This window comes from Rhinatrema bivittatum, chromosome 6 (assembly GCF_901001135.1).
Source record: "Rhinatrema bivittatum chromosome 6, aRhiBiv1.1, whole genome shotgun sequence".
In the NCBI taxonomy this organism is placed as follows: Eukaryota; Metazoa; Chordata; class Amphibia; order Gymnophiona; family Rhinatrematidae; genus Rhinatrema; species Rhinatrema bivittatum.
The window spans coordinates 310,613,847-310,636,852 of NC_042620.1; the positions used below are offsets into that span (position 1 = coordinate 310,613,847).

General features: G+C 45.3%; 1 protein-coding gene across 3 annotated transcripts in view; it reads left to right on the forward strand.

Moving 5' to 3' along the window:
• Window positions 1–8,257, forward strand: part of LOC115094422 (interaptin-like) — a 49,219-nt gene extending 40,962 nt beyond the window's left edge. For all 3 annotated transcript variants that reach the window (XM_029607462.1, XM_029607464.1, XM_029607463.1), the window contains 4 exons: window positions 1,360–1,488; window positions 1,807–2,064; window positions 4,218–4,343; window positions 4,818–8,257. In XM_029607462.1, the coding sequence (XP_029463322.1) occupies window positions 1,360–1,488; window positions 1,807–2,064; window positions 4,218–4,343; window positions 4,818–5,102 (798 nt within the window). In that variant the 3' untranslated portion in view covers window positions 5,103–8,257. The remainder of the gene's footprint in view (window positions 1–1,359; window positions 1,489–1,806; window positions 2,065–4,217; window positions 4,344–4,817) is intronic.
• The last annotated feature ends 14,749 nt before the right edge of the window (window positions 8,258–23,006 follow it).

The window sequence follows — 23,006 nt, forward strand, 5'->3', positions numbered from 1 at the left end:
GGAGGCCTGATGGCTTTCCCCGTTCCCTCCAAGGCCGGTTCAAAATCGGAGCGGCCTCGGAGGGAACTTTTTTTTTCGGCTCCCCCCCCCCCCCCCCCTTCCCTCCCACCATCCCCCCCTACCTTTTGTTGTCAAAGTTATGCCTGCCCGAGGCAGGCGTAACTTGCGCACGCTGGCCGGCTGTGCTGCTGTGCCGGAGGACTCGGGACCGCCCATTTTTGAAAGCCCCGGGACATACAAGCGTCCCGGGGCGTGTGTGCGCCGCCGAGCTTATGCAAAATAGGCTCGGCACGCGCAGGGATAGGTTTTCAGGGGTTACGTGTGTAACCCTTTGAAAATCTACCCCTTAATATGTACTAGTAAATCCCAAGCCTGCAAAAATCACCTTAGTGGGAGAGTCTTGGCCCGCCTAGTGATCAGTATAAAAGAGGTGCCTTGTAAACACGAGGCATTCAAACATGATATTGGGAGTTGGTTATTAAACACAACATGGCCTTTTTTTTTTTAAAGGAAAAGCCTTGCAGACTTTACTTTTAAGAAAGAGTTCTGTACAGTTTTTGCTCTAGTTTCCAGAAAGCTGAAACAGCGTAAAGAGCTGAGGGGAGTGTTTGTGAAGGATGTCCAAGTAGGCAAATTGTCCCTCACGCTCCTGCCTACCTGCCACTAGGATGATGTCAGCAGGTACATTAGGGAGCAGGAGAGATCACATGCCCCAAATCCAGACATCTTAAAGGGGAGCCCTGTTGCTGTGAACCAACACCTTGCACGGGGCTAGGGGGGCCATGATCTCTGGTTCTGTCATTCATCCCCATAAACAGAGACGTGATAAACGTTAGCAGAAAAAGACCAAAATATCCCATCCAGTCTGCCCGGCCGGGACGTGTGCACCCCAGTCAGATGCACACCCAAATTCCCACATGTAACCTAGCACCCATCCACTCTCCCTTCCCCTGTCTCTCTCAAGCTGTACCGCTGCCTTTTTTCGAGGTTGTAACTGCCCCTCTGCTTCAGGTTACCCCCATGCTTTATTACCATCCTCTTGCCACTATGGATGCTCTGTTTTTAATTCCACGTCTTTCTGAATTCCACCACCATTTTTCTCTCCTCCACCTCCATGGGAAGGGCAGAGAAACTGTAGGTAGGAGGATAAAGGAAGAGAGACTGAAAGTAGGAGACAGGAGTGTTAAGCAGCAGGGCACAAATAAAATAAAACGGGTGAGACAGGGGAAGCATAAAAATCCATGACCCTGTGCCCGCTTGGTGATATCGAATTACTGCGGGAGAATGCATGCCATAGCTTGACGTTGTAAATCCTAACCCCAGTGATGTTCTCTGTTTTTCATGATCCTGCCATGGCAGGAGAAGAGGGAGTACTCTGAGCAAACCCTGCTGCAGGAGCTCAGGAAGAACCAGCACTTGCAGGAGTTCATCAGGCACCTGGAGTCCAAACTGCACCGGAGGAGCAGCAGCGAGAGGAGGATCCCAGCCGTGAGTGTCCTGCGAAAACCCTTCTAGCACCCCCTTGTCCATACATTCTAATGCCCATGGAGGAAGCGGGCATAATGGCTTAGGGTCCAGGAGGGGAATTATAAGCTGGACAATTGGCTGGCGAGCGCATTATTTTTAGATTTTGTTTCATAGATCAGCAGCAGAGCTTTGATTGGTAACAGCACGGCCTATAGAAAAGAATGCGTTGCCTCCCAGTACAAACCATTTTACTTGCTAGTTATGCCATTAAGATCAGAATGCGGTTCACAATCAGCATCTCAGCACGCGAGTGACACTAATTGCCGTTGTCTTTCCCAGAACACCGAGGGGCAGAGACGATCCAGCCAGTCAGAAGACATTGTGGACAGACAGCATCTTCATCATGGGCTCAGCTGCAGCGAGATGCCTGTGCAGGCCTGGGAAGAAGCTGGTAAGGTCACGAGATGCAGTAAGCCTGCCAAAACCAGGTTCTCTAAGCCCCAACAAGAGCCCAGCCAGGCCCTGCAGCTAGAGAGCCCCGTCCAAGAGAAAGCTATCACCGAGCTCAAGGAGCAGTTGCAAGCACTGAAATGCCAGGTAACCTTTTCCGGACTTCCCCATAGATTTTAGAGGTGCTATATGTGAATATAAGTGTCATCAAACAAGTCACCTGTGCCTGTTAATGACAGGGGGACTCGGCTCTCTACCTTCCTTCCCCAGCTCATTAACTCCAGGCACGAGGGCTCCAGTGTTGCTAAATGTTTACATTTTGATAATAATTTATTATTTTTTATATACTGACATTTGATCTGAGATATCACATCAGTTTCCATTCAGGTACTGTAGGTATTTCCCTATCCCCAGAGAGCTTTCAATCTAAGTTTGTCCCTGAGGCAATTGAGGGTAAAGTGACTTGCCCAAGGTCACAAACAGTGACAGTGGGACTCAAACGCTGATCTCCTGGCTCATAGCCCACTGCTCTAACCACTAGGCTACTCCTCCTCCCCCTAAGTTCTTAATGTACCTATAGTCTGACTTTTTCAAGGATAAATTTTCTTCCTTTCCATGCAAGTATTTCTCAGCACTATTTATTGAGATCTTTCTTGCTTGGCTCTTTAAATAAATATTTTTGAAATCTCACAGGCTGTGGGGCTTCAAAATGCTGCAACACAGAAAACCTGCAAAGCAAGACAAAAGCTTCAGGAGGAAGAAAAATCACAAGTCTGCATTCACAAAAAGTGCCTAAATGCCTAGAGAAGGGTTTTATCAAACAGTGGAACATTTTAGATTACGTACCATACTATACCTTTTTATTGGACTAACCCAATACATGTGACTAGCTTTGGAGAGCTCTGCTCCCTAAAGATGCCCTGTTGAAGGACGCGTGGCACTCAAAAGTCAATCACAGATGTATTGCTCTAGTTCAATAAAAAGGCATCATCCTTAGTTTTACATATTTACGTGGACTAGCTAGGCTTCCATAATAATTTGCTCAGAGCTGATCAAAAAACTCTTTAGCTAAGGTTGCCAAGAAAGGCAAGACTACAGGTCCCCAGATGCAGTGGGGTAAAAACCAGGAGTGACTCAGCCTGTTGCTTATGACTTGTTAACTGCCCTGTCGGTAGCCTTCCCTAGTCTCCTTTATTAGAAATAAAAAATAATCCAGCCTTTAATAAAACTTCTCAAAAGCACATGCTACTGTGTCAGTATATTATTTGGTAGAAATAGAATATGCACTATGCTGTATTTCATAGGAAATAAACACACTTAATAGGAGCTAGATATGCTCACATCATAAGTAAAGTGCAGTGAGTGGACAACACACTCTGCGAGGGCGAGTGCATGATAGGACACTACTGGAGACAATATGGATGAGTGAGCTCAGTCTGGGTGTGCAGTAATCACTGTCACTCCATGCATGCTAATGTAGTGAGTAAATCTCCCTCATTTTGTGATTCCTTTCTTGACCCCTTCATCGAGAAGGATAGATGTAACTGTGCACATTCAACATTCAGCGGACAGTATATAAAAGAAGGCACTACACCTCTAACGTTTAATTGCCGTCTGTTTGTGGGGAGCAGCCAGGATTGCGTAGAGTAAACCAGGGTAGTCAATTCCAGACCTTGAGAGCTACCAACAGGCCAGGTGTTTAGGATATCCATAAGGAATAATGAGATAGATTTGCATGCAATGCAGGCAGTTCTTGCAAATCTATCCCAAGCATATTCATTTTGGATATCCTAAAAATCTGGCCTGTTGGTGGCTCTCAAGCACTGTTTGTTAGCCACTCCTGGAGTAGACTATGGGGTGTACTATTCATTTGGGATGGCATTTATTTAGCTGGGGGGGGGGGGGGGGCATTTTCAAAACATTTTAGCAACCAGGTTCCTTCAATTTAGATTTTTACTTTTTTAAAAATACTACCTTATATATGCCAGAAAAAAAAGTTTCTGTGTGTATGTGTATAAATGTATACATACATTCATATATATATATATATATATATATATATATATATATATATATATATATATATATATATATATATATATATATACATTTTTTAAAACTCTCTTGCACTGGTGGGAGTTTCTAGAGAGTGATGTGGGGTTTGGAATTGATCCCCATGTAATTTTGGGGTGTCATGTAACCTTCACCACCCAAAGAGGGACGCTACCATGGTGCCTCTGGCAAGCAGGCTGCCCTTTTCATGGTCCTCCTCCTCCTCATTTCATCATATTGCTTTACAGACGGAGATTTTCAAGGCAGACTACAAAAGTGAGCACCAGGACCGGCAGCGAATCACAGCTGAGAACGAGCACTTGCGGAAGAAGGAGGAAGACATGAGGCAACAGATGCTGTTACTGCAAGAGCAGGTCAGCGCTGTATAACGCACAACTGGTTCCACTTGGTTCTACTGGGTGTAGGGGCATTTGTTACAGGCGGGGCATTTGGTTTAGATTTCTATTGTTACCTGTTGGAGATGGTTTTTGGGGATTAGATGTGTGCCTTTTGGAGGCTCAGCTGCATTTTCCCCTTGTCAGGCCGATACAGTAAAGTGCGTTCCGGTGGAGCGCACTGTTAGCCCGCGCGTTTTCGACGCGCTATTCTTACCCCTTATACGGTAAGGGGTAATAGCGCGTCAAAAACATGCAGCCAACCCCCCGAAAGTAATAGCACCCACATCATGCAAATGCATGTTGATGGCCCTATTAGTTATTCCCGCGTGATACAGAAATTAACGCAGGCCAAAGGCTCTCATGCATCGGATTAATTCTAATGTCAAATACTGGTAAGTCTGTTTGTATCTGTCCCTCATCTTTCTTTCCTTCTGTTCCCCTACCTGGCAGCTTAAGATCTACGAGGATGACTTCAGGAAGGAACGATCTGACAAGCAGGTGCTGCAGCGCCTCCTGAAGAGCAAATCTAACCCCAAGGACCCCCTCTTGGTGCATCGCTGTAACAATGAGCACCACGAGAAGCCGGCGGCAGTCTTGCCAGCGAGGATGCCCGTCGCCTCAGCGCCTGCGGCCAACCGCGAGAGGCACAGCCACAAGCGCAGCGAGTGTCCCAAGTACCGGCAGCTGAGGGACGCTGAGGTGCAGGCCTCTCCCTTCTCCATAGACTACAAGTAAACTTCAGGATGCTTATTACCAGTCTTGTGTCTATGTACAGTCCCTCCAGGAACGCACGTGATAGAGGGCTGCTGGAATGAAGGCAGCTCCTGGCTCATAACAGAACTCATGCACACAGTTACGGGTCTGGCCAACACGTTCTGCGACCCAGGCCTCATACAGGACTATATTCTTTTGTGCTAGAAGTTAACAACTGACTATCAAGTTCAGTACTGCAGGCCCAGCTTTCAGAACATTTAAGCTGAGACTTGCTATACCTGAACAGAGAATTTTAATCAGTCAGTAACTTAAGGACACCTGGGACTGTAACTAAGAGCTTTCCGTGGCCAATATTTTAACTCCAGCTGAAGAAAAGGATGCCTATGAAGGGGCAATTGTTATCTGACAAAGCATTTCCGTTTGAGAGGGTTGAATCCCTGCAAACGAGTTAGTCTCTCAATAGGGAGATGGTCTGGTCAGGATTTGACGCTACCTCCTTTACTGGGTAGGAGTTTCTTCAGCTCTGAGCTGAACTCTCAGTGCAACGCTACTTGGGGCTGAAAATGCTAACACCAGCACCCAAGTTATCCTCGGGGAAAGTGAGGCAAAGGGTCAACTCCCTGCCATGTAGATTTGAGTCTCGAATATATTTGTGAGGATGTGAATCTCAACACCTTTTGAAAAGATCTAGTCTAAGTCTAACATTTATGAAGGACAAGAGTACGCAGAGCAGCAAGCCTTGGATCTGGGGTAGTTACTCTCTGGCAAGTGCTAGGAGATGAACATTTATTAAGCGCCACCCTTAAAGTAGCTTTATTACTGCTCGTCTGTTGTAGCTACTGAAGTCACGCTGCTGCATAAGAGCAACGGAAAGAGAGGAGAAAAGCCAGGAAATAGCAGATGTGGGTCTTGTTTCACTGGTTTTGGTGCAACTATAAGACACAGAGGATATTTTCATCATAGTACAACGGTTTTCTCCAAAGCACTGTTGAGTTTTTCCCAGACTCTGAGCCCTGACATGATAATTGTGACACCGCTATGTGAAGCACTTGGCTTTTTGACCATGTGATACTCTGTAAAAGTATTAAGATCATCACTGCTGTGCAGTTTGCTCATATTTGGGGTGTATAAAAGCTTGGGCAAGTTGGGGTTTTTTTTCTGCGCCTTTAGCCAGTGCTCTGGCAGACTCCAGGGTACATAATGATTGCTCATGCTTAGCTACTTTGATTACTAATTGCTTTGATGGTTGTTGGAAGAGTGGCACAGCAAATTGATTAAACTAAACAAACTCCCCACCTTCATACTTTGAGGTAGAATCAAATCCATAAATATTCTTCTGAGAGGCTCTACTGCTCATATAATGGAAGTAGCACCATGGAGTTCATTCTTCAGGAGATACGTGGATTAGTTATGATAATCAAAGACTGAAAGAATTTTGCTTCAAATTGAAGCAACACAGTTTCTATATCATAATTGACCAATAGAGGTTCTGCATAGTGCTTACAATTATTGTGGGAAAAAATATATTTTCATTTGGCAAGACTAGGGTAAGAAGGAAACAACAAAGGCAAATGTGACGTGACGTGACGTGATAAAAAGGGAACATCATCTGTTTGTTTCACTCTCTTGCCATACAAAGTGGAGAGTAAGGTCCTCTTTGATCATAAGATCAACTTTTTTTTTTTTTTTTTTTAAACGAGCCTGAATTTTCCTTCCTCTCGTAGTTGCCAGTGGTGGGGATTAAGCCAGCTCGCTCTTTCTCTCGCCATAGCTCGGTCTTAACAGCTTTCAAATCCTGGCACGTGTGTAAAACTGGATAAGGTACATAATCTCTTGAAAGGCAGATACGGCACCTACCAAGAGCACAGGGGGGGATCGGCACTGCTAAAGAGAATTACCAAACTCTGTGCAATATCCGAGTCCCATCAGCGGCTCCACTGGCTCCTTTACAGCAGGGTGCCTTTGAAGGATAGCCTTCCTCTCCTTAGCAAAAGAATGGGGAAAGGGGAAAAGCTGATTGTAAATCAGCTAAAATATGTTGCAAGACTGATGGCTAGGAGGCAATAAGATGTACTTAAGGACATCAGGTAGAATCTGCTGTTTTGTCGGGACTGGAAATCTGTGTCTTCAATCCAGCAACTGCTTGCCCACATGAAATTAGTATTAAATAATCAAAAGACCAAAATAGTGTATTTAAGCAATAGACATGAGCCCAATGTCCTTACAAATTTGGTTTTTCTGACCTTAGGTTAGTTAAGTCTGCTTGGGATTTAGGGGTGGTTGCAGATAGTGAACTAAATATGAAAGGAACTATATGATCAGAGACAGTTTTAATAAGCTCCATATTTTAAAAAGGTTGAAACAGTTTTTATATTTTAATGATTTTAGAACAGTGTTACAAGTCCTGATGTTTTCTAAGTGTGACTACTGTAATGCCCTTCTTCTTGGTCTTCCATATAATACTCTGAGGCCACTGCAGTTGCTACAGAATGCTGGTGTTAAAAAAATATGATCCTATTACACCGACATTGAAAGATTTATACCAGTAACTCAAAGTACAGGACTGAGTCCAGAGCTCTCTGCTTAATACACAAATCAATTAATGAGAAAACAGAATGGTTAAATGCTTCTTTGCAGATTCATACCCACGGTGAAATTTACGATCAGCAAATAAAGGTTTGTTGGTAGTTCCGTCTGTTAAGTCTGTCCATTTGACTAAAGTCAGAGAAGGGGGCGATATCCTTGGCTGGGCCCAAGCTATGGAATTCCCTTCCTATTGCTTTGAGATTACAATCGAATTATCAGACATTCAAAAAAGATTTAAAGACATGGTTATTTACACAAGCTTTTGGAGATGATTGTAATTGAGGGTTTCTATCTTATTTAAGGGCTGAGATTTTGATGGACTGAGAGGCTAGTATTTTAATGCATTTTGTTTTAATGACATAACAATTTTTAATGATTTATACTTTTTAATTAAGTGATTATTTGCATTATTATAGTTTTAATGTTCATCGTATTTCTATTTTTTTTTAGCCTAGGAATGATCTTATCTGTATTATCATAGCTTTTATGTTTATGCTTGTTGGTTTATTTATATTGACATTGTGAACCGTTATGACTGATATCAGAATATCGGTATACAAAATAATATAAATAAAGTCTTTTACAAAGCAGTATGTTGAGCTGCACTCATAATCTGCTTCACATTTACCAGCAGATTCATATACAATGCACCAGAGGCAATGCTGTGTGAAGTACTGGCTTTGGTAGGCTGAAAACCAAGGAAGGCAGGGTTCAAATCTTGCATTATTATTATAATAATTAGCAATTTGTGTAGCACATACCAGACACATGCAGTGCTGTACAGATATAATACAGACAGCCCCTACTTCATGTTTATGTTATAGCTTAAACTGGCAAGACAGAACGAAAAACAAATAAAGAGACTTTGAACTACAGCAGGGGACAGGGCAGAAGTAGGGATGGGAATGGGAAATGTGTGAGTGACTTAATGCTAGGAAGTAAGAACAGGAAGTTGCCACTCAGGCAGCACGGGATAACCAAGCACGCACCAGTAAGCAGGGATGTGCTTTCATTTGAAACAGGAAGCTTCAAAGAAGCTTCCCCATTTCATTTCATCTTGCTTCTCCCATTTCTTATGACCTTGGGCAAGTCACTTAATGCTCCATTAGCTCAGTTATAATTACTGTACCTGAATTATAACTCACTTTCAGCATGGCATTGGAAAGGCAAATAATTACATCCAAAATCCTCTGCAACAGCTGTGGGACTCATACAGATAAAATTACAAAAAAAAAAAAAAAAAGCATTTCCCAGAATGCTCTTTTCATTCAAAGGAAAAAAAGTGATCCAAGTTTCTTTGCTCCCTGCATTTGCACAGTAAATGGATTCCTAGTGTCTCTTCTGGTTCTGAAGCCATAGCCAGCAGCTCACTGCAAATTGAAGATGGTTTCTGCATAGGAGAAGGATTTTTATTTGAATGAGACAATAGTGTTGTGAAGGGGGAAGGGTCATATGTGATGCACTCATAGAGCGATAAGGGGACAGCAACATTAAGTTTGGGAGCACTGAGGAGAGGATCACCTTGCTGATGGCTAAAAGGAATCGGTAAGTTTTGCTTGGGAAATTTTTTTTTTAAGTATTGAGAAGAAGTAAACTATTGGGATATATTATTTAGTATGTTTGTGCTTTAATAGTCAGTAAGGCAGCTAATAAGCACAAATTTAGTGTGTTTATTTTTAAATAGTCTGTCAGTAAGGGAGCAAATAAGCAGAAGTTAGTATGTTGTTCCCCAGTTCCTTACAAAACTGAATCCCTCTTCCTTGCACCATCGTCTCATCCACGCATTGAGACTCCGGAGCTCTGCCTGCCTCTGGGGACAAAGACTTAATTGGCATCTCAGAGACATGGTGAAAGGAGGATAACCAATGGGACAGCGCTATACCGGGGTACAAATTATATCGCAGTGACAGGGAGTAGCATCTGGGAGGCGGGGTAGCATGAGACTAAATGCACAATCGAATATGGGTCAAAATCCCTTATGTGTTGGGGAAGAGTATAATGATAGGAGTATACTACCATCCTCCTGGCCAAGATGGTGAGACGGACAGGGAAATGTTAAGAGAAATTAGGGAAGCTAACCAAATTGATAGTGTAGTAATAATGGGAGATTTCAATTACCCCAATATTGGGGTAATTGACTGGGTAAGTGTAACATTGGGACATGCTAGAGATAAAGTTCCTGGATGGAATAAATTACAATTTTATGGAGTAATTGGTTCAGGAACAGATGAGAGAGGGAGCAATTTTTGATCTAATTCTCAATGGAGCACAGGATTTAGTGAGAGAGGTAACGGTGGTGGGGCCACTTGGCAATAGTGATCATAATATGATCAAATTTGAATTAATGACTGGAAGGGGGACAGTAAGCAAATCCACAGCTCTAGTGTTAAACTTTCATTCGGGAGGGGTACTACCTGGATTTTCTATGAACCCCTCAGGACAAGTTCGTGGAGTCCCCCTGCCACAACCTCTCCAAGAGGGCGGCAGTGGAAGCTACACTGTCCAGACTACTGGCCCTCGAGGCCATAACCCCAGTGCCTCCACAAGAAATAAATACTGGGCATTATTCCATATATTTTATCGTCCCCAAGAAAGAGGGAACATTCAGGCCCATCCTGGACCTCAAATCAGTCAACCGCCACCTGAGGATTCTCCGCTTTCGCATGGAAACCCTACAATCCGTAATAAGGGCGATACAACCGGGAGAGTTTCTCACATCCCTGGATCTTTCGGAGGCCTACCTACACATCCCAATTCATCAGGAACACCAGCGTTACTTACGCTTCAAAGTCCTGAACCATCACTACCAGTTCCGGGCACTACCCTTCGGGTTAGCCACAGCACCCCGACATTCACCAAGGTAATAGTGGCAGTGGCAGCAACACTGAGGAAGGAAGGAATCCTCATTCACCCTTACCTGGACGATTGGCTGATCAGGGCAAAGTCACCGGAGGAAAGCCGCCAAGCAACCAACAGAGTCATATGACTACTGGAGAGCCAAGGATGGGTGGTCAACACAAACAAAAGCTCCCTACAGCCCTCACAGTCGCTGGAATACCTAGGAGTCCGATTCGACACCAAAGAGGACAAGGTCAGCCTGACCCCCACAAGGAGATCAAAATTGTGGAACCGGCTGCAAACCTTGCTTGAACAATCCTCGTCCCACAGCATGGGATTACCTGCAAGTCCTCGGGCTGATGGCATCCACCCTGGAAGTTGTGCCATGGGTGCGAGCCCACATGAGGCCCCTACAGCGCTCACTTCTATCACAGTGGAGCCCACGGTCCCAGACCTACACCGTATGTCTATCACTCCCGGGCAGAGTTCGGACCAAACTACGGTGGTGGCTGCAGGCCAGCCACATGAGCCGGGGATCAAGACTATCCTCCCCAACCTGGACCCTACTCACCACAGGTGCCAGTCTACGAGGATGGGGAGCACACTGCGAGGAGTTAACCGCCCAAGGGCAGTGGAACATAGAAGAGGCGGGATGGAACAGCAACCGCCTAGAAGTGCGGGCAGTCAGACTAGCCTGTCTGCGGTTCGCTCACAGATTCCGAAACAAAGCGGTCAGAGTAATGTTGGACAACACCACGACAGTTGCCTACATCAACCGGCAGGGGGGAACCAGGAGCCAACAGGTGTCCCTAGAAATAGACCCCCCTGATGGCATGGGCGGAAGCAAACCGCCAGGAGATCTCTGCGGTCCACATCACCGGGAAAGACAACATTACGGCAGACTTCCTCAGCAGGGAAAGTCTAGACCCAGGAGAATGGAGGCTGTTGTCCGCAGCCTTCCAGTTGATAGTGAATCGGTGGGGGACACCAGACATGGACCTTCTGGCAAACAGATCCAACGCCCAAGTACCCAGATACTTCAGCCGCAGGCGGGAACCGCAGTCCCAAGGGATCGATGCCCTGGTACAGACCTGGCCACCGGGGACTCTACTATATGCCTTCCCACCATGGCCCCTACTGGGTGCGATCATTCACAAGATACAACTACACAAGGGACTAGTTCTTCTGGTGGCTCCGGATTGGCCAAGAAGACCCTGGTACATGAGAAGACTGCTGGCAGGGAACCCTCTACCCCTGCCCCCACACAGGGACCTGCTACAACAAGGTTTGATCCTCCCCGAGGACGCAGCTCAATTCTCTCTTACGGTCTGGCCATTGAGAGGGCCCGCCTGAGAAAGGGCGGTAATCGACACTCTCTCCTCCAAGCACGCAAGTTCTCCCCATCGTTAACATACATAAGGATCTGGAGAGTATTTGAAGCCTGGTGCGAAGAATACAACATCAAGCCACGCTCATTTAAAGTTCCCGTGATCCTGGAATTCTTACAGAATGGGCTACAGAAGGGTCTGTCCCTCAACTCCATCAAGGTACAAGTGGCCGCATTGTCATGCTACAGCTCCAAGAGCGAGGGCGACAGCATAGCTTCTCACCCAGATGTGTCACGCTTCCTGAAAGGAGTCAAACACTCGCCCACCACTAAAATGGCCGATAAATCTATGGAATCTCAATCTCGTCTTGGACTTCCTAGTGGGAACCGCCTTCAGACCCCTCCGAGGCCTGTCCCCCCGCCTGTTAACCTTAAAAATGGTGTTTTTGCTGGCAGTGTGATCAGCCCGCCACCTCTCGGAGCTGCAAGCACTGTCCTGCTGTGAGCCGTTCCTCAGGCACACCCTGGGGTCCATCCAACTCTGCACGGTTCCCTCCTTCCTCCCTAAAGTGGTCTCACATTTCCACCTCAACCAGACCATCTTGCTACCAACGACGGATGGCCTGAAGAATTCGGAAGAAGCCCATAGTCTACGCTACCTCAACATCAGCAGACTCCTATCCAGATACCTGGAAATATCGGAACCTGTACGAAGAACGGACCACCTTTTCGTCCTTCACAGTGGAAAGAGACAAGAGGAAGCGGCCTCGTGGGCTACCATCGCCCGCTGGATCAAGGAAGTCATCAAGGCAGCCTATGTAGAAGCTGGCAAGCCACCGCTTCTACAGGTCAAGGCCCATTCTACCAGAGCCCAGGAAGTATCCTGGGCAGAAACTAGAATGCTGTCCCCTGCCGAGATCTGCAGGGCAGCTACATGGTCCTCCATCCATACCTTCTCCAGATTCTACCGTCTGGACGTTCAGGCTTGGGAGGACACAGCCTTTGCAAGGGCAATACTAAGTGGGTCACGGGCAGCCTCCCACCCGGTTCGGGAGTAGCTTTTATATATGCCATTGGTCCTGAGTCCATCTGCTACACGCTAGGAAATGGAGAAATTACTTACCTGATAATTTCATTTTCCTTAGTGTAGACAGATGGACTCAGCATCCCACCCTTGGCTGCCATTACACACGGTCTTTCAAATAATTCAAGGGTAAGCCATGTTTTCGTTTACCTAGGGCATCCACCTTGCCAGGTGTCGACGCTTTCCGGTTGAGTACACTGGCGGTCTTCAGCTATAGTCAATCAACCAGTTCAAGTTAATCAAGTTTGAATGTTTAACCACGTTATGAAGTTATTCAAGTTAACCAAATTATTAAGTTAATCAGTCAGTCACACATATATCCACAAGGCTTTTCGAGGAGAATACTGAAGAGCTGCACTTCCTGCAGGGGTATATGTACTAGGGGGCTGACGTCAAATTGAAATCTGATCTGTCTCCAACTGCTAGCAGGAGTACACTATACCCACTGGTCCTGAGTCCATCTGTCTACACTAAGGAAAATGAAATTATCAGGTATGTAATTTTTCCATTAAACTAAAAATATCAGATTTTAGAAAAACTACCAGACAACCATAAGCAAGTACTCCTCATGAGACATTCAAATTAAAATGCTCTAACACTCCAAAATGAACATAAAAGAACTTACTAGAGAGCTGTGCTTTCTAATGCACCATAAGAACATGCCATACTGGGTCAGACCAAGAGTCCATCAAGCCTAGCATCCTGTCTCCAACAGTGGCCAATCCAGGCTACAAGTAACTGGCAATTACCCAAAAACTAAGTATATCCCATGCTACTGATGCTAGTAAAGCAGTGGCTATTTTCTAAGTCAACTTAATTAATAGTGGGTAATGGACTTCAAGAACTTATCCAAACCTTTTTTAAATTCAGCTACACCAACTGCACTAACCACATCCCCTGGCAACAAATTCCAGAGTTTAATTGTGCATTGAGTGAAAAAGAACTTTCTCTGATTAGTTTTTTAAATGTGCTACATGCTAACTTCATGGAGTGTCCACTAGTCCATCTATTATCCAAAAGAGTAAATAACCAATTCACAATAACCCATTCTAGACCTCTCATGATTTTAAACACCTCCATCATATCTCCCCTCAGCCGTCTTTTCTCCAAGCTGAACAGTCCTTGCCTCTTTAGTCTTTCCTAATAGGGAAGCTGTTCCTTTCCCTTTATCATTTTGGTCGCTCTTCTCTGTACCTTCTCCATCGCAACTATATATTTTTTGAGATGCAGCAACCAGAATTGTACACAGTATTCAAGGTGCGGTCTCACCATGGAGCAATACAGAGGCATTATGATATTTTCTGTTTTATTCACCATTCCCTTCCTAATAATTCCCAACATTCTGTTTGGCTTTTTGACTGCCGCAGCACACTGAGCCAGCGATTTCAATGTATTATCCACTATGACTCCTAGATCTCTTTCCTGGCTCGTAGCTCCTAATATGGAACCTAACATTGTGTAACGATAGCATGGGTTATTTTTCCCTATATGCATCACCTTGCACTTATCCACATTAAATTTCATCTGCCATTTGGATGCCCAATTTTCCAGTCTCACAAGGTCTTCCTGCAATTTATCACAATCTACTTGTGATTTAACTACTCTGAATAATTTTGTATTATCTGCAAATTTGATTACCTCGCTCATCATATTCCTTTCCAGATCATTTATAAATATATTGAAAAGCACGGGTCCCAGTACAGATCCCTGAGACACTCCACTGCCCACCCCCTTCCACTGAGAAAATTGTCCATTTAATCCTACTCTGTTTCCTGTCTTTTAGCCAGTTTGTAATCCACGAAAGGACATCACCACCTATCCCATGACTTTTTACTTTTTCTAGAAGCCTCTCATGAGGAACTTTGTTAATGCCTTCTGAAAATCCAAATACACTACATCTACTGGTTCACCTTTATCTACATTTTTATTAACCCCTTCAAAAAAGTGAAGCAGATTTGTGAGGCAAGACTTGCCTTGGGTAAAGCCATGCTGACTTTGTTCCATTAAACCATGTTTTTCTATATGTTCTCTTGATTTTGATATTTAGTACACTTTCCACTATTTTTCCTGGATCTGAAGTCAGGCTAACCAGTCTGTAGTTGCCCGGATTGCTCCTGGAGCCCTTTTTAAATATTGGTGTTTCATTAGCCACTCTCCAGTCTTCAGGTACAATGGATGATTTTATTGATAGGTTACAAATTTTTATTAATAGATCTGAAATTTAATTTTTTAGTTCCTTCAGAATCCTGGGGTGTATACCATCTGGTCAAGGTGATTTACTACTCTTCAGTTTGTCAATCAGGCCTACCACATCTTCTAGGTTTATCGTGATTTGGTTCAGTCCATTTGAATCAGTACCCATGAAAACCTTCTCCGGAACAGGTATCTCTCCAACATCCTCTTCAGTAAAAACCAAAGCAAAGAAATCTTTCAATCTTTCTCCAATGGCCTTATCTTCTCTAAGTGCCCCTTTAACCCCTCAATCATCTCACAGTCCAAATGACTCCCTCGCAGGCTTTCTGCTTCAGATATATTTTTAAACGTTTTACTGTGTGTTTTTGCCTCTCTGGCCAACTTCTTTTCAAATTCTCTCTTAGCCTGTCTTTTCAATGTCTTACATTTAACTTGCCAATTCTTATGCTTTATCCTATTTTCTTCTGTTGGATCCTTCTTCCAATTTTTGAATGAAGAGCTTTTGGCTAAAATAGCCTCTTTCACTTCACCTTTTAACCATGCCGATAATCATTTTGCCTTCCTTCCACCTTTCTTAATGTGTGAAATACATCTGGACTGTGCTTCTAGGATGGTATTTTTTAACAATGTCCATGCCTCTTGCATACCTTTTACTTTTGTAGCTGCTCCTTTCAGTTTTTTTCTATTTTTCTCATTTTATCAAAGTTCACTTGTCTGAAGTTTCTCATTTTATCAAAGTTCACTTGTCTGAAGTTATCTCGACCCATCTGCGGTAGAATAGGGCTAGTCTGCCCCCTATGGCTTCTTCCCTTGGATGGGTCAGCTGAATCTCATTGTGGGGTGCGGCTGGGGCCTGTACCTGAGCTGGTCCCCCTCTTGTGCTTGATCCGAAAGGACTGGTTCTTGCCTGCAGGGTGGGGGGCTTGATAGTTGCTCCTGTAAGGATTGAAGCGCTGTGAACTTCTGCCTCTGGAGGACCTGGGGAAGGGTCGCTGGTTTATCTTCGTCTTATCCTCCGGTAGGCGCAGCAATGGGGAGTCACCCCATTTGTCGGCCAGTTTCTCTAGTTTGCTGCTGAACAGGAGGGATCCTTTGAAGGGCATCCTTGTGAGGTGCGTTTTGGAAAATGCGTCGGCCGACCAGCTTCGGAGCCAGAGTTGTCTCCTGGCTGCCACCGCAGAGTACACTCCTCTGGCCGCGGTGCGCACTAGGTTGGAGGCAGCGTCGGCGAGGAATGATACTGCTGGTTCCATGTCTTCTCCCAGGGTGTTGTTCCTGGTTTGTGCTAAGCAGGCACGTGTCACCACGGTGCAGCAGGCCGCAATTTGTAGAGACAGAGCGGCTACGTCAAATGACTGTTTGAGGATGGACTCCAGCTGCCGGTCATGTGCATCCTTGAGCGCAATTCCTCCGTCCACTGGGATGGTAGTGCGCTTGGAGACCGCGCAGACCATGGCATCAACTCTTGGGCAAGCAAGAAGATCTTTGGTTGCTGGGTCCAGGGCCTCCAAGGCTCGTCCTCCCTTGAAGGTGGACTCTGGAGCATTCCATTCCAGGTCGATCAGCTGCTGTGCTGCTTGTAACTGAGAGTAATTAGCGAGAAGTCTGTTGAAGCCCCTCCAGCAGGGGGTTCGGTTTAGGTTCCCCCGAACTACCTGGGCTCAGGATAGCGAGCTCTGTCAGGCATTGGTTGACCATGTCCGGGAGCTCGTCCTTTGTGAAGAAGCGTCTCATGGTTCAGTGAGGCTCTGTCCCCGGGGGGAGCTCCCCCTCTTCTAGGGGTTCAGATTCCTCCTCAGAGATGTCCGAGTCCCCATAGGTGGGGCTTCTGGGTAGTGGAAGCCTGTGCCTAGGTCTTGAAGGGCCTGGGGCATGAGGGTCCTCCTGTGGAGCATGTGGCTGGTCAGCCTGAGGTTCAGTTTGCATTTGAACAAAGGCGTGAATCCCCTTGAAGAACTCCACCAATGAGATCAACGCTGGGTCAAAGCCGAGGGGCGCCGGTTCCTTGGGGGTCCCCGTCTGTGGTACCCCCTGAGGAGCTAGAACTCTGCCCTGGGTGGGACTGGCCCTGGGCTGGGTCTCCCAGGGCCTCTTCGCACTGCATGCACAGGGCGTCTGCCTCCTCGCTTTGTGCGGCTCTGATGTGGCATGCTAGGCAGAGGCCTTGAGCTTTTGTCCCCCGTTTCTGGAGGTGCCATGGCTGACGGCACGTAAATGCTTGTGCGCTCAAGATGAGCATGTAGATGTGCGCGCAACTTTATGCGCGCAAGATTTTATGTGCATGTAAGATTATGAGCACAAGGGTTCTGTGTGCCTAGCTCGATTTGTGTGCTCTCAATCGGCGAATGGCGCAGTGAATAGGCCCAAGATGGCGACAGCGAGCACGCGGGCAATATGGCGACCCCCTCAGAGTCTCCACGTGGGTAGACTCTTGGACTAGCCGAGGCCTGTCCCTGCTAGGGCGGATCAACCCGGTGGCACTGGTCCCGGCCGGTGACCCTGTGCTCCTCCTCAATCCTCGAAGACCGGATTCAAGCAGAGGATTTCTACCTTACCTTGTCTTCGGCGCTTCCCAGTTTCGTCCCGGGTGGTCTCCGGCTGCGGGGGGAGAGGGCAAATACCTTCACCGCCGCGCCCGAGGATCGGGGGCTAAGTCCTTGCCGCGATTCGGCCACCAGTCCGAGGCTTACCTCAGAGGGACCAGGAAATCACCTCGGGAATCTCAACTGGGGGAGGGACCAGAGGGTATCACCGCAGGAGAGCGGAGCTTGTCTTCAGGTAAGTTTCTTCTTTAAATTTGGATTTTCTCCTTTGAATTTGGTTCTAACGCTGTGAGAGCATGCAGATAGTTCCTGCTATGGAGACGGAAAATACTGAAGAGCTGCACTTCCTGCAGGGGTATATGTATTAGAGGCTGACATCAGATTGAAATCTGATCTGTCTCCAACTGCTAGCAGGAGTACACTATACCCATTGGTCTTGAGTCCATCTGCTACATGCTAGGAAAATATTTTTATTCAGGTTAAACACTGAAAAATCAACATAGGCAAACATAAAATGAATACTCAGTATCATAAAATGACATATTTGCTACAAAGAATAGGAAAAGCACAAAGGCAAGTTTCTCATCCAACTAATCACAAACTGTAAAGTTACCCTTTCTTGAAAACAAGACAAAAGAATATTCCCTTTTTATCCCAATACAGTTAATTTAGCACAAACACCCAAGTGCCTTATTCTTGTGCACTCAGGAGTCAACCAACACATCGGATATAACAAAATAATATATACATACAACTGATACCCACACCTACCCATCCTGCACCCCACCACAATTCATAGTAAAGTTAAGGAAGTGTATGTTATACTATACATATGTTTCATTTGAAATTTACAAAGTGTTTAGAATTAAACTCCTCACCCTAGGAGACAGGTTATGAATATACTTTCCTAGACCATTAGACACTTTTTCTTCTTTGCGAGACTAACATTATTAGTTACAACCCTGGATTCCATATACATCATATCATGTAAAGAATTTCTCCATTGCCAATAAGAAGGCAACACATTTTCTTGCCACACCAACCGTATTGATTTTTTTTCCCCAAATAGAAAAGCTTTACGTGCAAAAAAAAAAAAATAAATCTCCCTTTATTAATGTTTGGAAATATCCATTTCAAATAATATCAACTCAGGTAATAAAGATATTATATAACCCACTAGCTTGCCCAGATACTGTATGACCCTCTTCCGAAAACATTAAGGTAGCATCACATACCCAAAAAACATGGGTTAGTGAGCCTTTGTACTGATTATATTAAACACATAACACAGAATCAGCCAATTTAGCATGAAAAGCCACTGATGCAGAAATATAGGCCCTATGTAAGAATTTGAATTGCAATTCTCTCAAGTACATATTGGGTAAAATACCCTTCAACCCAGTGAAACAGGACTGTATCTCTTTCATCGTAACATAAAAGGAACCCTTATTAACCTATCTATTCCTTACAACCTCACATTCATTAACCTTGCACAAATTTTGTAGATCATTATATAACATAATAATGACAGCAGAAAAAGACCAAATGGTCCATCCAGTCTGCCCAGCAAGCTTCCCGTGGTAGTAACTGCCGCTCCGTGCAGGTTACCCTCAGGCCCACTACCTCCATGCTGTTTTTCATTCATTCCCATCTTCTAGTCTTTAGTGATCCACAGTGTTTATCCCTTGCCCCTTTGAAATCCTTCACTGTTTTAGTCTTCACCATTTCCTCCGGAAGGTAATTCCAGGCATCCACCACTCACTCTGTGAAGAAATATTTTCTGACATTGGTTCTTCCTCCCTGGAGTTTCAAATTGTGACCCCTAGTTCTACTAAATTGTTTCCAATGGAAAAGGTCTGTTATTGACCATGGATCATTAAAACCTTTCAAGTATCTGAAAGTCTGTATCATATAACAGTGACTACTCACTACTAAAACCACAGACCTTGGATCACTTATACTTTGGAATGGACCTTTGGTAAATACTGACTCACAATCGCAAGGAATACCAATGTGCCCAAAACATTTACTCCATTCACCACTTTGGTATTGACCAAACATTTACTCCATCCACCACTTTGGTATTGACCAATGATTAAATATAAGGCGGAGTGGGAAAGTGAAACCATGCTATATGATGAAGCCTATTATGATGGTCAATGAAGCCGAGTAAAAAGATCACTTATTCCATAGGTTCTTGGTGAATGGGGTAAATGTTTTGGGCACATTGGTATTCTTTGCGATTGTAAATCATAACAGTAATACAGATCTTCTTTCAATATAAAAAAAAAATCTCACACTTTTACAATCTGTGCCTGTATACAAGACCCTTGTGGCAAAGAACAATGTATCAACTGAATATATGGAAAAACATGCCTACCTTCCAATCCAAATTGATTTTGCAATTCCATAAATGAAAGAAAAGGGGGTGGAATTTTAAAAACCAACGTGCGGTGACGCGAGTAGAACTTCCCCAATTCCCTCCCAGTCCACTCCAATTAATGAATGGACTTGGAGGGAACTTCCCTATCCCCCTAACTACCCCTCCTACCTTTTCCCCCTCTCTATCCCCAATTTTTTTGTTTTAATACTTGCAGCTCACCACGTTTTGATCTTCTGGCACTTCTGAGCGTACCAGCAGATATGCGTGTGGCCAAGCCATTTTTAAAATGTGCCCAGCCCTGCATGTATCTGCCGGATTTTACATGTGCCGGCATTTGAAAATTCAGGTGTTTGTGTACCAAGAGGAAAATAGTTTTGATTGTGAACCAGGAGAAAAATCCATGTTGCCCTGAATTGGTAAAAATGGTGAGCTAGAGTTAACCAAATGCAATATACGCATTGGGATAGATCTTAAAAAAGTACGAGGATTTTATAAGATACGCACGTAGCCTATAAAATCCGGGTTCGGCACGCACAAGGCTGCGCAAAATTGGCAGCCTGCGCATGCTGAGCCGCGCAGCCTGCCTCCGTTCCCTCAGAGTCCCCCCACCTTCCCCTCCCTAACCCACCCCCCAGCCCTACCTAAATCCCCCCCCCCACCTTTGTTGTACAAGTTACACCTGCTTGAGGCAGGCGTAACTTGCGCACGGCGCCTCGCCATCCCCCGGCACAGGCCGCAGTGCTGGGGGACACGGGACCGCCCTCCCAGCCCGCCCCTGAACCGTCACCACACCCCTGGACATGCCCCCGGACTGCTGACACGCCCCTTTTACGAAGCCCCAGGACTTACGTGCATCCCGGGGCTTTGCGCACGCCGGCGGCCTATGCAAAATAGGCGCGCAGGGCTTTTAAAATCTACCCCATTGCTTTCTGCCACTCCCAATATAAGGGAGATGCCATAATATTATTCAGATTTCTTTTAGCTATTATACTTGCATTAGCATGCAACACATTTTAAATCCAATGGCTTAACCAACAATTTCTCACTTTTTATGAAAACATATTTTGCATCCTCAAAGATCCAGTCACAGACAACCCATAACAAACTGGCCAGATTGTAGTGCTCCATGTCTGGCCCACTTAAACCTCCACAGGTCCTCTTCTGTTTAAGCCACTGAAAAACTATTCTGGGTTTTTTACCATTCCATATAAAAAAACAAACCCTAATCATATGTTCCACTTTCTGGACATTTTAACTTAATTGGCAAGAGTTGGATGATGTACAGCCATTTCAAGAGCAATATCATCTTAAAAAGATTTATACGCCCAGTCAGTGAAAGCAGTAAATGCTGCCACACAAGAAGCTTGTCCTTAGTAATCGCCATAAGAGGCAAAATGTTCATAGTATATAATTTATCTAGCTGGGGGAGCGTTGAAGTGGCCGCATATGTGCCCTCACTCATGGTACTACTTCCAGGGTTGACACCATCAGAGGAACTGAAGATAGGTCCAGACCTTGGGGCGTATCATTTTTGTCAACCGACACACTTGGGATATCAACTTCCTTACCTGTGAAGGCAGAAGGACGAACTTGCCCTGCTTAGTGTCAAAACGGACTCCCAGATATTTCAAGGACTGGGAGTGTTTAAGGCTGCTTTTGTCCATATTTATGACCCAACCAAGCTCCTGAAGCAGGGACAACACCCTGCTAGTCAGCCAGAGACTCTCTTCCTATGACTTCACCCGGATCAACCAGTCAACCAAGTACAGGATTCCCTTTTTCCTCAGTGCCACTGCTACAACCTTCATAATCTTGGAAAATGTTCTGGGGGCGGTGGCCAGGCCGAAGGGCTGTGCCTGGAACTGATAATGGTGGCCCAATACCACAAAGCACAGGAAACGCTGATGTTCTTGCTGGATTGGAATATGAAGGTAGGTCTTGGAGAGGTTCAGGGAGGTTAGAAACTCTCCCAGTTATAAAGCCATTAATCACAGAGCGCAGAGTTTCCATGTAGAAAGTGAATTACCTGTAGGTGTTAGTTGACACTCTTGAGGTCCAGGATGGGGCGAAAGGAACCCTCCCTTCTTGGGTACGATGGAATACCACCCCATATTTTCCTGGGACACAGGTACGAGGATTATAGCCCTCAATTTGAGGAGCCTTATCAAGGTAAACTCCACTGCCTCCTTCTTGTGCTAGGAGTGACAAGGAGACATCATGAACCTGTCCCGAGGAGTACTGTGAAACTCGAGTGGGTATTCTTCTCATATGACATCCAGTACCCATTTGTTTGACGTGATCTTGACCTACCACTGGTAGAAGAGGGATAGTCGACTCCCTATTTCCTTATTCCGTGGATGGGTTGGCAAAACTTCATTGGAGAGTTCGGGCTGAACCTACCCCTCCTCTTGGGCTGTCAGCTCCAAAAGGACTGAGACCTCTGAAATGTTGAGTTTCTGTAGGGCCAAAAGAGTTGTGTGCCCCTGAATCAACTCCTCATAGCTAAAGGGTGCTGTGACTGCTTTCTCTTATCTTCTGGTAGCCAGGGCACTGGAGATTCACCCCACTTACTTGGCAGCTTTTCCAATTTGCTTCCGAAGAGATCTCTTAAAGGGCATCTTTGTGAGGTTTGCCTTAAAGGTCACATCTGCTGACCAATTTCACAGCCATAGCTGTCTTCTGGCTGCTATCACTGAGACCATGCCGCTGGCCGAGGTACAGACTAGGTCAGAGCCCACATCAGCTAAAAAGGCAGCAGAGGCTCCATATCTTCTCTAGAATACGCCTCTAAGTCATCCATCTCTCTAGAGAGAGTAGCAGGCATGAGCAAGCCACCAGGGCACAGCAAGAAGCAATCTTTAAGATCATTGCTGTCACATCTAAGGCTTGCTTAAGGATGGACTCCATCCGCCTATCATGCACATCCTTTAAGGCCGCTCCTCCCTCCATAGGGATAGTTCGTTTCGAAACA